At 30.0% G+C, this 12,787-nt stretch overlaps 3 protein-coding genes across 3 annotated transcripts; 2 read left to right on the top strand and 1 right to left on the bottom strand.

Moving 5' to 3' along the window:
• The first annotated feature begins 1,787 nt into the window (after positions 1-1,787).
• LOC124926325 (WAT1-related protein At5g07050-like) lies at positions 1,788-3,677 on the top strand. The gene is made up of 5 exons (XM_047466526.1): positions 1,788-2,164; positions 2,261-2,377; positions 2,448-2,853; positions 2,938-3,089; positions 3,190-3,677. The coding sequence occupies exons 1-5, from the start codon at positions 1,905-1,907 to the stop codon at positions 3,443-3,445; spliced, it is 1,191 nt and encodes a 396-aa protein (XP_047322482.1). The 5' UTR covers positions 1,788-1,904; the 3' UTR covers positions 3,446-3,677.
• A 6,002-nt stretch (positions 3,678-9,679) lies between these two features.
• On the top strand, positions 9,680-11,508 carry LOC124923909 (cytochrome P450 98A2). Its single transcript, XM_047463909.1, has 3 exons — positions 9,680-10,211; positions 10,300-10,694; positions 10,764-11,508. The coding sequence occupies exons 1-3, from the start codon at positions 9,728-9,730 to the stop codon at positions 11,412-11,414; spliced, it is 1,530 nt and encodes a 509-aa protein (XP_047319865.1). The 5' UTR covers positions 9,680-9,727; the 3' UTR covers positions 11,415-11,508.
• An 8-nt stretch (positions 11,509-11,516) lies between these two features.
• Positions 11,517-12,272, bottom strand: LOC124923910 (cysteine proteinase inhibitor A-like). The gene is made up of 2 exons (XM_047463910.1): positions 11,984-12,272; positions 11,517-11,878 (listed from the first exon to the last, which is right to left on the bottom strand). The coding sequence occupies exons 1-2, from the start codon at positions 12,191-12,193 to the stop codon at positions 11,693-11,695; spliced, it is 396 nt and encodes a 131-aa protein (XP_047319866.1). The 5' UTR covers positions 12,194-12,272; the 3' UTR covers positions 11,517-11,692.
• Between the last annotated feature and the right edge of the window lie 515 nt (positions 12,273-12,787).

Raw genomic sequence — 12,787 nt, 5'->3', positions numbered from 1 at the left:
TGGTCCTTTTTATTTTGAAGGAAAATAAGAATAGAGGAAATTTTGTGAAAATTAAACGCATGACCTGTGCCCGCATCGGACAGCGTGGAAAAGGGCAGGTCATTGGTTTTTTTCATTTTTTGCATTGTAGATAAAAAGAAAAAGAGGGCAGTGCCCTCTATGCTGGTCATGCCCTCTTCTGACTTTTTCATGATTATATAATATATTATATAATATAGGAATATTAGTTATATATTTAATTATAATATTTTTTTCTACTATTTTTATATTTGTAAGTAACGTTATAATAACATTAAATAAATATATATTCTAAAGTTTTACTATAAAATAAGAATATTAATTATATATTAAATTATAATAATATTATAATATATTTTAAATTATAAAAATATTTTATATTTTATTATAATATAAAAATATTAGTTATATATTTTCAAATTTTCCTATAATATAGGAATATTAGTTATAATAGTATAAATTAGTTATTTATTTAAAACACCTTTAAATTATTTAAATTAGAGGGCGGGCAAAGCATTGGAGTGTTTTGCCCAAGTACAATATGTGCCCGCTTTATGCTGAGGTGGAACATTAATTTGACAAAATAAGAGGGCAGAGGTCATTTGCGCTGCTGATGCTCTAAGAGAAACAATCATAAATTGATCCCAACAAGAATTTAAGTGTGCATGGCATATATTTTATTTATTTTAATATTTTGTGGTTGATAGCTATTGCATCAGCATTGCACTAACTATTTAAGAAGTTGATCATTATGATCATATATATTTGTGTTTCCATTTAATTAATTTGCTTAATTTGGAATCCCCATAAAGCTCTTTTCTTATTCCACCTTCTTAACTCTCTCTTATTTAATTGATGCCACTCAAAACGCACCCCAGCTAATTTTCCCTCCCCACCAAATGTACTAAAATTCTTTCTTTTCTTTTTTTTTGCTTATGTTTATTCATGTTTATTTTGAATAACTTGTATTATAAAATCTTATTTATAATATTTTCTTATGTCATTAATATAAATATTTTATTTTTAAAAAATTCAAAATATAGTCAAATATGTATTCTAATAACTGATTAGCCAATTGATATCTCTTTTTATAATAATATAATTAAGCACTAGTTTTCTTTACAGGACTATTAAATTGGGGTCAATAATATAAATAATAAATTAAGGATGGAGGGAATAATAAGTAAGTAAAAAATGGTACGGTTTATATTTAAATTTATTTTTTTTCACAGAACTTAAAGGTCAAATTGAAAATTTTGATTATGGAATTAATTAAAATGGGAACATAGAAAATTTTACAACAAATATATATCTGGAAAATCATTATTAGAGAGATCAATGTTCTCAATTAACAAGCTCATATAAATTTAGAGTTGAATTTCTTTGATTAATGTGTTGGAAAATATCAAAACATAGTATAGTTTTGTTCTTTCTTCTTCTTCTTTTAATTTTTACCAATTATAGATAATATTGATATCTCTTTGTCCCGATTTTTCATTTAACTATATATTTAATCCTTTGCCACATTTTTTTTAAAACCCAAAATATTCTGCAAACTAAATAAAATTCATTCTCACTTAAATCATCTATAATAATAATAATTGCATTGCATTACATTGCATGCATGGTGGGGTTAATTAACAAATTGGCCATTAATTTGCAAATAATAAAGGAATACAGCTAGCTGGGCCATGACATGTCAGCACCACCTCTTGAATTTCCTATAAATACTTGTTGAAATCTCACATCTATTTCTCAGGAGAAACACAACAACAAGCTATACATATCTCTCATATAGCTTTTGTTAAATCTCTTCATCTTTCAATTCCCCTCTTTAACCCTAGCTAACTAATTCATACACAACAACAAGAAACTAACTCAAGAAAATGGAAGGAAAAGGTTCTTCTTCTTTTGAGAGAGCCAAACCATACATAGCTATGATTTGTTTGCAATTCGGTTACGCCGGCATGAACATCATAAGCAAGGTTTCCCTAAATCGAGGAATGAGCCACTATGTTCTCGTTGTCTATAGACACGCCTTTGCAACCTTAGTTATCGCCCCTTTCGCTATTGTTCTCGAGAGGAAGGTTCGCCCCAAGATCACTTTCACCATTTTCATGCAAATGTTTGCCTTGGGAATTCTAGGGTATGTATACTACTTAATTACTATACATGTTTTTCCTTTTCATTTTCTACTTACCAATATTTTGATGATAATTAATGTATGTCACATAACTTATAGGCCAGTGATTGATCAAAATTTCTACTATGCCGGATTGAAATACACCTCCCCAACTTTTTCGTGCGCCATTAGTAACATGCTTCCGGCGATGACCTTTGTCATGGCCGTCATATGCAGGTAATAAGTCGGTTTTTAATAAATATTTTTTTTATAAAATTGAGATTCTTAAATATTATTATGATTATAGGATGGAGAAGATAAACATTAAGAAAGTGATAAGCCAAGCTAAGGTGGCTGGAACAGTACTGACGGTTGCAGGGGCAATGTTAATGACATTTTACAAAGGACATGTCATCAACTTGATCTGGTCGGAAAACAGAACAATTGAGGCGACCTCTGCTGCCGTGGCTGCAGCCGCCGACAAGGATTGGGTGAAGGGTTCTGTCATTCTAATTCTAGCTACTCTTGCTTGGGCTGCTTTCTTCATTCTTCAGGCGATCACTATGAGAAAATACACTGCTCAGCTTTCTCTCACGGCCATGGTGGTTTTCCTTGGTACTCTGCAATCAATCGCTGTTACTTTGGTCATGGAACATAAACCCTCCGCTTGGGCTATCGGATTCGACATGAATCTTCTCGCCGCAGCCTATGCTGTAAGATCTATCTCCCTTTCTCTGTTTCAAATCATTTGGCTTAATTAATTACACGATCGATGATCTTATGAAAATCATCAACAGGGTATTGTGTCATCAAGCATTGCTTATTACGTTCAAGGATTGGTTATGGAGAAAAGAGGGCCAGTTTTTGTGACAGCTTTCAGTCCATTGATGATGATCATTGTAGCAATCATGGGTTCTTTCATCCTCGCCGAGAAAATCTTCCTTGGAGGGTAAGTAAATTTTTCGAGACCCAATTCAAGATATTAGGTATAAAGTATAAAAATTGAATCTTTATTAATGATTTTGTCACTATGATCGATCTGTCTGCAGAATTCTGGGCTCTGTTCTGATCGTGATAGGATTATACGCCGTACTGTGGGGAAAGTTTAAGGAGTACAAAGAAAAGGAGATGGAATTAAATTCAATCCTTGAACCGGTTAAAGTGATTTCAGACGCCGGAAACAGCCATATGCTGCCGGCAATTACTGAAGAAAACGACATAGAAATGCAAAAACCGGCGTTGCCGACCGTCGCCGTCAGTACTGGCCCTGTTCCACAAATAGCCGTGGAATGTCCAAAACCATGATTGAGTTAGGGGGGTGTTTTTTAATAATATAAAGTTGAGGGACTGTAATGTCATTAACTGATAATCGGAGGGTCTTTTTAATTTTGGGATAATTTCAATTTTCAAAGAGTATCAATGGGGGTGTTTTAGACATTTTCAAATTTTGGTTTTTGCCATAAGGGGCAAGTCTGTCTTTTTTACTTATTGTAACGTGTTTTCTTGTAAGCCTGAATAATGAGAGAAATTTAAGTTACCACATGTTTTTTTCTTTTTGTAGTATATAAATATTATTAAAAAAAATTACTATATATACATCAAAATTAAAATAATAACACTAATAATAACAAAGTAAAATGTTAGTTTTCAATAAGTTAAATCAACTGGTGACTTTTAATTACTATTTTTAACTTTGAATTTAATCTTTTTACTTTAGTTGTCAAAGAGGCATGTCATATCTCAGAGTTGGAAGTGGTAATGTTGTATTAATTTCAAAATCTTCTTTATTTTATAATAGAGCATTATTAATTTATAGAAAATTGAAACGACAATTGAAAAGGAAATAAATAAAAATTGTTAATTAATATTAGATTTCTTTTATGAATTATTCTTAATTAATCTTTATTGAATAATATATGTTTTATCTTAATTCTAAGTAGTTCGATTGGAGTTTAAATTGAATATATCTGAGTTACCATAATTATTTCGGTAAGTGTTTTAAGAGTTCGATCGATCTCTCAATTATTGTGTCTCCTCCGTTTGGACTATTATATATCGGATTTTTTTAGTAGCTAGTTTAGTAATAGGAATCAGAAAAATATTAATTATTATTTAACTTTTTACTATTAAGGAAATTAGCTAGTTATTTTATTGGCTAAAGTTTTTAATTTTTAATTTTCAGTTTATATTTTGTGTAACGAAATATAAGAAACTATCGAATCCTACGGAAATTTAAAAGGTTTACATATATTAAATTTAATAAATAAATAAATAAAATGTTGATTTATGTACGTATCACCCACAAAAGAATATATATTTGGGATGACGTGTCCCACTGAATAATTTAAGTTCATGTCTACAACTTTATAGCAAGACAGTTTGGCTGACATTTGATTCAGATTCCACTTAGGGTTTGCACTTTGCAAGTGCTTACTTTATAAATGTTCTTATTCTTGTTTGTTTTAAAACACAATTTATTGGACTCTTTTTATCGTTCCACTTATCATGTTAAGTCACACACTTAAATAATAATATTAGTCAGAGTTGTTTTACATTCGAAGTGGTAAGAACGATAATTGTTGATGCTATGTTCTAGCCGATATTCTCTCGTTAACATTTTGAAATCATTTGTTACATTTTTATCTACTAATCAAATTGTTTTTAACCTTTGACAAAATACTTTTTACCATTCTTTTGAAAACTCTTAAATTTTTTCTCATTTTCATGTATATTAAGGATTGTTTAAACATAAGGGTGTCTCATTTAATAACCGGAAGTAAAACCTAAAAAGCATAAATTTATGTAACTTCAGAATTAACTGAATTATAAATATGTAAGCAAATTGCAAAATGGATTGCTCACTGTAAGAATCATAAGTGCGATAACCACTGTATAAGCACTTTACTAATTAAGGATATGGTATCTATATAAAATATATATACATAAAAGAATGAGTAATTAATTAATTAGTTTCATGTTTAAAATTCAGCATCTATTCTCCACATCATAAGTCATAACTTACCTTAATTATACATATCTCTATATCCAAATAAATAGTCATTTTAATTAGTTTATTTTAATGTATTGTTCTACCATATAAAGATATATATATATATATATATAATACAAAATAACTTATTTTTAATTCTATGTGAATATATAGAAATTCCAAAAATATTTTAAGAAATAACTTAGTTTATTTTGAAATATGTATGTGTTCTAGTCAATATCGAAACAAATAAACATCGAAAAACAAATAAAGTATCTAAAATTAGTTAACATATGGTTTTATTTTCGCACGTCAAATATATAAATCTTGACCATAGTCTAGATAACGAGACAACTTTGCATCTTTAAGCAACAATTCTTAATTCTATTCATGAATGATTTTTTTTTTTTATTATTGAACTTCAAACTTCATAGTGTATAATACTAAGTGAACAAAAAATAAGTTTCCCAAAGTACACAATACCTTTAGAAGCCACCACATATGTTTTGGGGTTATGCAGTTGGAATATTGGACCATTGAAATGAACTTAATGGTTAAAACTGGGTCATGGACTCATGATTATAAATGATTTCAACTAAATTCAAATAAAATTGTCCAGTTATATATATTAACCAATTTGGGAGGCCCGTGCAAGAACTACAAAGACAAATACCACGAGTGGATCATAAGAAATTTAGAAAGCTCGTGACTAAAAACGAAGCCCATTTGAAATTGGGATTCGGATTTGTTACATAAAAAGAATTAGGATATATAAGATCAATGAAACTGTTACAAAATCCAATTATACATGTAACCTCATTATATTTTTATTTTTTTTATCCTGATCTTTCAAGAGTTTACTTTAAAAAGATGGTTGATTAATTGTAAACTTGTAAAATCGTGGTTTAGTAGCAAAATTGAATATTGATTTTTCTCAGACTGAGAGGGCTAACTGATTATATCATTATATATGTGCAAATCTTGGCTTCTTCATTGAATTGTCGATTATAAAAGTGTCTGTACTGAAATAGATATTTTTATTTTATTAAGTTACATAGAAGTTCGTTTTACTTTTATCCTTCATTGTGTATGTGAATTGAGTAATCAGTGAAAGAGTAAAAGAGGGATATCTTATAGTTTTATGGATCACTAGCCTATTTAAAAACTAGTATTTTTATCACAATTATAATCTCAATAAAAATGATTTTTTGATAATGAACTAGATTATAGCGTAGTTTTTGTTACTGATGCACATTATTTTACTGATTATGATCCAAATTATAATATAATTTTGTCTCGTTTGGTATGTTTGGTATCAATCATCGTGATCCTATTATTTTGTGGATCATCATCTTATTGTTTTTAAAATCATTGTGAATTTTTGCCTAACATAAAAATGTATAAAAATGTAGATTTTTCGAATATCATCAACATAAAAAAAAAAAATTTAAAAAGCCAACATTCATACATAAAAAATTAACAAAAAAAGAAAAAAAAAAAAAAAAAAAAAAAAAAAAAGCCTAATATTCATACACTATTTGTGCAAGAGACAAATATTTCTTAATCATAAAGTACTTGCGCCAATAGCTATATTTGACTATTTCGATTTTAGGAAATTTATTGTTCAAGGATCTTAATTAGGCCTATATTGCAATGTTGTACTTCTATATTGATTTCCAATGTTTTCACTTTATATATGCAGTCTACACATATGGTTTGGACTGGTATGCCGTTGCCCAAAGATGTTTAACAGATATCCTAAGTCTTTCTCCATCAGTTTCAAACTTATCCAACTAGAAGTGCCCAATTTGTTAATTAATGTGAAACGAGTATTTTTCTATTCAAAACACTTACGGTGAGAATTGATCTTGTCACATTTTAGTCATGTTCTTTAGGACAAAGTCGAAGAAGATAGACTCATCTTCTACAAATATTAACGCTTCCCGTCCAAACGCAGAGGTTACATCAGCGCGTTTGGAGCTTTGCCCTTAGGGACAGCTAAGTATTCCCTCAGCATATGTGCAACTCTCTCAAATAGGTTCAAATTGTTCTTTCCCTTTTAGCTCTAAATATTTTTATTTTCTTGCAAGAAATCAATGAGGGTATTAAAATCTAACAAATATACTTATTTTTATTTATTCCCTTTATTATTTCAAATCTCTATATCAATATTATAGATTATTTATTTATGTCACCATTATTATCATCTTTTATTTTTATTTTTATTGTGCTATATTTTTATTATTATCTATATTTTTTAATTTTTTTAAAATATTCGAGACTTTTAAAAGTTATAAATTCGAGTGTAAAAAATGAGTGTCTAGAACGTTATAATCATAAACCAAACAATAGATTTTAGTTTCAATGCAATAATTCTACAACCATTTTACAAAATGGGCAAAACCATCTACAGGCAATATGTTCAACATAGAATTGATTCACTATGCTCATCTTCGCTGTGTTTGGAAATGTGACAAAATGAAAAATAGAGCTTCTCTTCAAAATATTTATTCTTTTTCTTCATTTAGCAAACAAATTAAAATAAAAAACTTAAGAAGAGTTTTTCTAGGAAATATATTTAAGTTTGATTTACCTCCCTTGTATTGTGACTGTGATATTATTTCTGATTTTTATTTTTCATTTATTGGGTGGTGGTCTTATTTCAATATAGTGACATACTTAATATTTTATTTATCACTCTATATATATATATATATTATTTAAAAAGATTCATTAATCCCACGGTGATTTATTTGCTATTTAATAAATATATTTTCCTTAAAAAATAAAAGGGCTATTTAATTTGTTCAAGATTTCCTTTTATTTATATTTTTGTAATCTCACATATATTAGGACATATTTCTAATTGCCTTATATTTATAAAACCACCATTCTTTACAAAATAAAATAAAATAATAGATATATAAAATAGCATTATTTACCTATTTATTTTAGTCCCACAAGCTTACAAATTACAATGGAGGGGTAGGTGGATGGATAAAGTGTCACGACTCACAATACACAATTATTATTCTATTTGTTTTCATGAGAGGGAAATTAATAATAATGAATATATTCTCATCAACTACAACTACCAAACTTTGATAATATATATTTTCGGAATCATATTAATTGAAGCTAAAATGTTATTTAAATAAGAACATGATATATGTATAATTAAAATATATGTTACCTAATATTATCTAATTTAAATTAATATTTAAAAAAATCAAATAATTTATAAATCTTGATATTTTCAAATAATATATATACAAGATGAATTCAGAAACATTTTTTACAACAAAATGTTTGAAAATTATAAATAATATTAAATAAAAAATTGTAAGAAATCTGAATCTGGCCAATATTGAAATTGGGAAAACTGTGGGCACCTCTCACCAACTATTTTTTATTGCCCATGTTCAAGTCTCCATCTTTCCTCTTTTTATTTTTTTTTCATTTTTCCACACCAACTCTTACCTTTGGTATTGATCTAATTTAGAAATGAGATAATACATATATTCACCCATAAAATAAGAATTTTTTTTGAATTATTTCTTAAAGTACCATCAATTTGAAATTCATCATTTTAAATATATAAAATCAACTTTTTTCTAAAATTATATATATTTATGATATTATTTTTTCTAAAATTGTAAATTAATAAATTATTTGTAATATATATACTAAAATATTTAAATATAATAAATATTAAAAAGAATCATATATTATAAATTTAAATTATATATACAAACTAAGTTTTTATAAATTTGTATTTATAATTTCATAAAGAAAAAATAATGACATGGGAGCTAAATATTTAGAGTCAATGGCAAAATAACTTTATATTTGAATTTAATTAATATTAAAATATTTTAATAATAATAAAATTTAAAAGAGAATAACATATTAAATAATTTAATAATAATAAATTGAAGAAAGAAAAATTATTAAATTTCTTTTTAAACCATTGAAGAAAGAAATGGGTTTATATAGTGTGTGTGACATGGACATTACAAACTTAACTTTGAAAAAAATGAATTTGTAAAATATAATATAATATATACTAAGAGATGACATAATACAATTAACTTTAATTAAAATAATATATATATATATTAAAATAATTAATAAAAAAATGTGAAGATATGTAATAACCATTTCAAACATTATTATTAAAATAATCTAGAAATGGAAAAAAATTGATGATTTTGAGAAAAATATAATATTTTATTTGAAAAAAAGAATTAAAAGTAATAATATATATACATAAAATCAATAAAAATAATTTAAAATAAAAAATATTTTAATAAATAAATTGATTAATTTGATGCAGTGAATTCATATTTAATATTTTTGGATTATATGAATAACCCATAATACAAAATACAATTCCCCATTGTCTCTCTTATTTATTTTTCTTCATTATTTGAAAAATCAGATAAAAATAAAAACCTAAATATATAAATAGAAAAAATAATCTCACCAACCCCATTTTGTGACACCAACTCTCCACCATCAATAAATCTCAACTTCTTCTTCCACACTGTCTCGTTCATTATTAAGCCAAACCTGCTTTCTCTCTCTTCATTTCAACCATGGATATCCCAATTCTACCCTTCTCCTTCTTCGTCATTCTCGTCACCTACTACCTCTACCGCCGTTTCCGGTTCAAGCTTCCTCCCGGTCCACGTCCACTTCCCGTCGTCGGAAACCTCTACGACATCAAACCGGTCAGATTCCGGTGTTTCTACGAATGGGCTCAAGTCTACGGTCCTATCATTTCCGTTTGGTTCGGTTCCACCTTGAACGTGGTCGTTTCCAACACGGAATTGGCTAAGGAAGTGTTGAAGGAGAAGGACCAACAGTTAGCCGACCGACACAGAAGCCGATCGGCGGCCAAGTTTAGTCGGGATGGTCAGGATTTGATTTGGGCTGATTATGGTCCTCACTATGTTAAGGTTAGAAAGGTTTGTACTGTCGAGCTTTTTACTCCAAAGAGACTCGAAGGTCTCAGACCCATCAGAGAAGATGAAGTCACTGCCATGGTTGAATCCATCTTCATAGATTGCAACAATCCTGGTAAAGTTTCTTTCTTTCTTTCTTTATGATGAATTGAATAGAATAGAATTCATCATGGATCTCTAAAATGTAACGACTTTTATTACAGAGAACAAAGGAAAGGCTTTGTTGGTGAAGAAGTATTTAGGTGCGGTTGCATTTAACAACATAACAAGGTTGGCATTTGGGAAGAGATTTGTGAATGCAGAAGGGATTATGGATGAACAAGGTCTTGAATTCAAGGCTATCGTCTCCAATGGTCTGAAGCTGGGCGCATCCTTAGCCATGGCGGAACACATTCCTTGGCTAAGATGGATGTTCCCGTTGGAGGAGGAGTCATTCGCCAAACACGGCGCCAGGAGAGACAACCTCACCCGATCGATCATGGATGAACACACAGAGGCTAGGAAGAAAGGCGGGGCTAAGCAGCACTTTGTTGATGCTTTACTCACTCTTCAAGATAAATATGATCTAAGTGAAGACACCATTATTGGTCTTCTCTGGGTATGATTTATATGATTTATGAAGGTATTCAAATTCTGTGTCTAACATCCTGTTAACAAAAACAAACAGGACATGATCACGGCTGGAATGGACACGACTGCCATATCAGTAGAATGGGCGATGGCGGAGCTGATCAAATACCCTCGAGTCCAACAGAAAGCGCAGGAAGAGATGGATCGAGTAATCGGATCAGGTCGGGTTATCAACGAGACGGACTTCTCGAACCTCCCTTACCTCCAATGTGTGGCGAAAGAGGCATTGAGGCTACACCCGCCCACTCCGTTAATGCTCCCTCATCGGGCAAATGCAGATGTCAAGATAGGCGGTTACGACATCCCCAAAGGATCCAACGTTCACGTCAACGTCTGGGCAGTGGCTAGGGATCCTGCGGTTTGGAAGAATCCATTGGAATTCAGACCGGAGAGGTTTCTTGAGGCGGATGTTGATATGAAGGGTCATGATTTCAGGCTGTTACCTTTTGGTGCGGGAAGAAGAGTCTGTCCTGGGGCTCAATTGGGAATCAATCTGGTAACGTCGATGCTGGCGCATCTTCTTCACCATTTCTCGTGGTTCCCGCCGGAAGGAATGACGCCGGAGCAGATTGATATGTCGGAGAATCCTGGATTGGTTACTTATATGAAGAAACCTTTAGAGGCGATTGCTAAACCACGATTGGATGATGCAGATTTGTTCAAACGCATCCCTTACGAAGAAATGTAGTTTTTGATTTTCGATTTCATTCTTTTGAATTTTCAAAGAAAGTTGTTGTATCAGCTCTACGGATTTCAGTTACTGCAATATATAATATGAACTATGATCCGATTTACACAACTGATTTATTTATTTAAGATCTTCATCATCATAAACTTCATCTTCATTATATTATCTTACACAGAACTTGCAAATATGAAACAGAGTAGAGCGAAAACTTAAAAAGCATGTTGTTACATACCACATGGAAGGAGGCATCATCAACATCATCATCATCATCAATCAGTTCATGGAGATGAAGATGGTTTGAATTCCTGCAACTGTTTGAAATCCATCCATGGCTTCACCCAAACTTTTGCATCGTATACATTTTTCTTTCCTCCGTCAACTGCTTCCAAGGTGAGATAGTACATCGTGCCGGCAACGACTTGTTGTTTTGCAGCAATAACTTTAGTAAACTCTAGAAGAGTGTTCTGAAAACAAAGAACATGGAATCGTAGATTGATTGAATGATTCATTGATAATAATAGAAATCGGAAAACGATAGATGATTGAATTGAAGAATGAAGAATGAATACCTCTTTCTTGTTATGCTCTTCGACGGCGAAACGACAGAGATTTTTTATCTCGGCGCTGTTCTGAAAGCCCTTGATATTTTCAATTCCGCCTAGGGCTTTTTTAATGCCGAGAAAATGTCCGTCGTCTTTAGATAGACCTAATTCCGGGAAAGAAGATAAGACGAGCACCAGAAAACACAGAGACGCCATGATTGGTATCTTCTTCTTCATTTTGCTTTCTCTCTCTCCCTATGAAATCGATTCCTGGATACCGGTATTTGCTTAGGGAAGAAGGATTTGATTTATTGGTAGGAGAGAGAGAGAAAGGGGATAAGTTTATTCATTGATCTCTTTTGTTTTTTTTCTTTGATTTTTTTTGGCTAAAGTATTCATTTTTTATTTGAATTATTTTGCTAAATTATTAATATCTATTTGCCTATCAAAGTATGGGACATGGTTGTTTCTACATCCTTCTATTTATATTTTTCTATTTTTATAAAGTGAAAGTGTAAATTTGAGATCTATAATTAAGAATGTGAAATGAAGTTAAAATGTATTATGATATTTGATAGATTCTGATGATGAAATTTTGATGCGTTAGCATGACCAAATGTTAATATTATCAATTTCTATATATATTGTGATATTAGAATCAATTTTTAGCATTATACTTAATATTTATGATTATTCTGTATTATTTTGTAGCATATGTATTTCAAGAATTAACAAATGTATTAGATTGTGCAGCCAAGATGTTTTAAGAAATCAAATTTCAAAAACTATATTCCTATTTAGAACGCCTTGTATAAGAATAGAAATACTATT

This window comes from Impatiens glandulifera, chromosome 2 (genome assembly GCF_907164915.1).
Source record: "Impatiens glandulifera chromosome 2, dImpGla2.1, whole genome shotgun sequence".
NCBI lineage: Eukaryota > Viridiplantae > Streptophyta > Magnoliopsida > Ericales > Balsaminaceae > Impatiens > Impatiens glandulifera.
Note: the sequence above shows the minus strand (reverse complement) of the source record. Positions and strands in the feature narration are given on the sequence as shown.

Bases quoted from the DNA above. Each gene is read 5' to 3' on its own strand.
- LOC124923909 (XM_047463909.1), top strand. From the start codon at position 9,728: ATGGATATCCCAATTCTACCCTTCTCCTTCTTCGTCATTCTCGTCACC. The intron at 10,212-10,299 runs GTAAAGTTTCTT...CTTTTATTACAG, and splicing joins CATAGATTGCAACAATCCTG to AGAACAAAGGAAAGGCTTTG. The intron at 10,695-10,763 runs GTATGATTTATA...AAAAACAAACAG, and splicing joins CCATTATTGGTCTTCTCTGG to GACATGATCACGGCTGGAAT.
- LOC124923910 (XM_047463910.1), bottom strand. From the start codon at position 12,193: ATGAAGAAGAAGATACCAATCATGGCGTCTCTGTGTTTTCTGGTGCTC. The intron at 11,879-11,983 runs GTATTCATTCTT...CTTTGTTTTCAG, and splicing joins AAGAGCATAACAAGAAAGAG to AACACTCTTCTAGAGTTTAC.
- LOC124926325 (XM_047466526.1), top strand. From the start codon at position 1,905: ATGGAAGGAAAAGGTTCTTCTTCTTTTGAGAGAGCCAAACCATACATA. The intron at 2,165-2,260 runs GTATGTATACTA...CATAACTTATAG, and splicing joins TTTGCCTTGGGAATTCTAGG to GCCAGTGATTGATCAAAATT. The intron at 3,090-3,189 runs GTAAGTAAATTT...ATCTGTCTGCAG, and splicing joins GAGAAAATCTTCCTTGGAGG to AATTCTGGGCTCTGTTCTGA.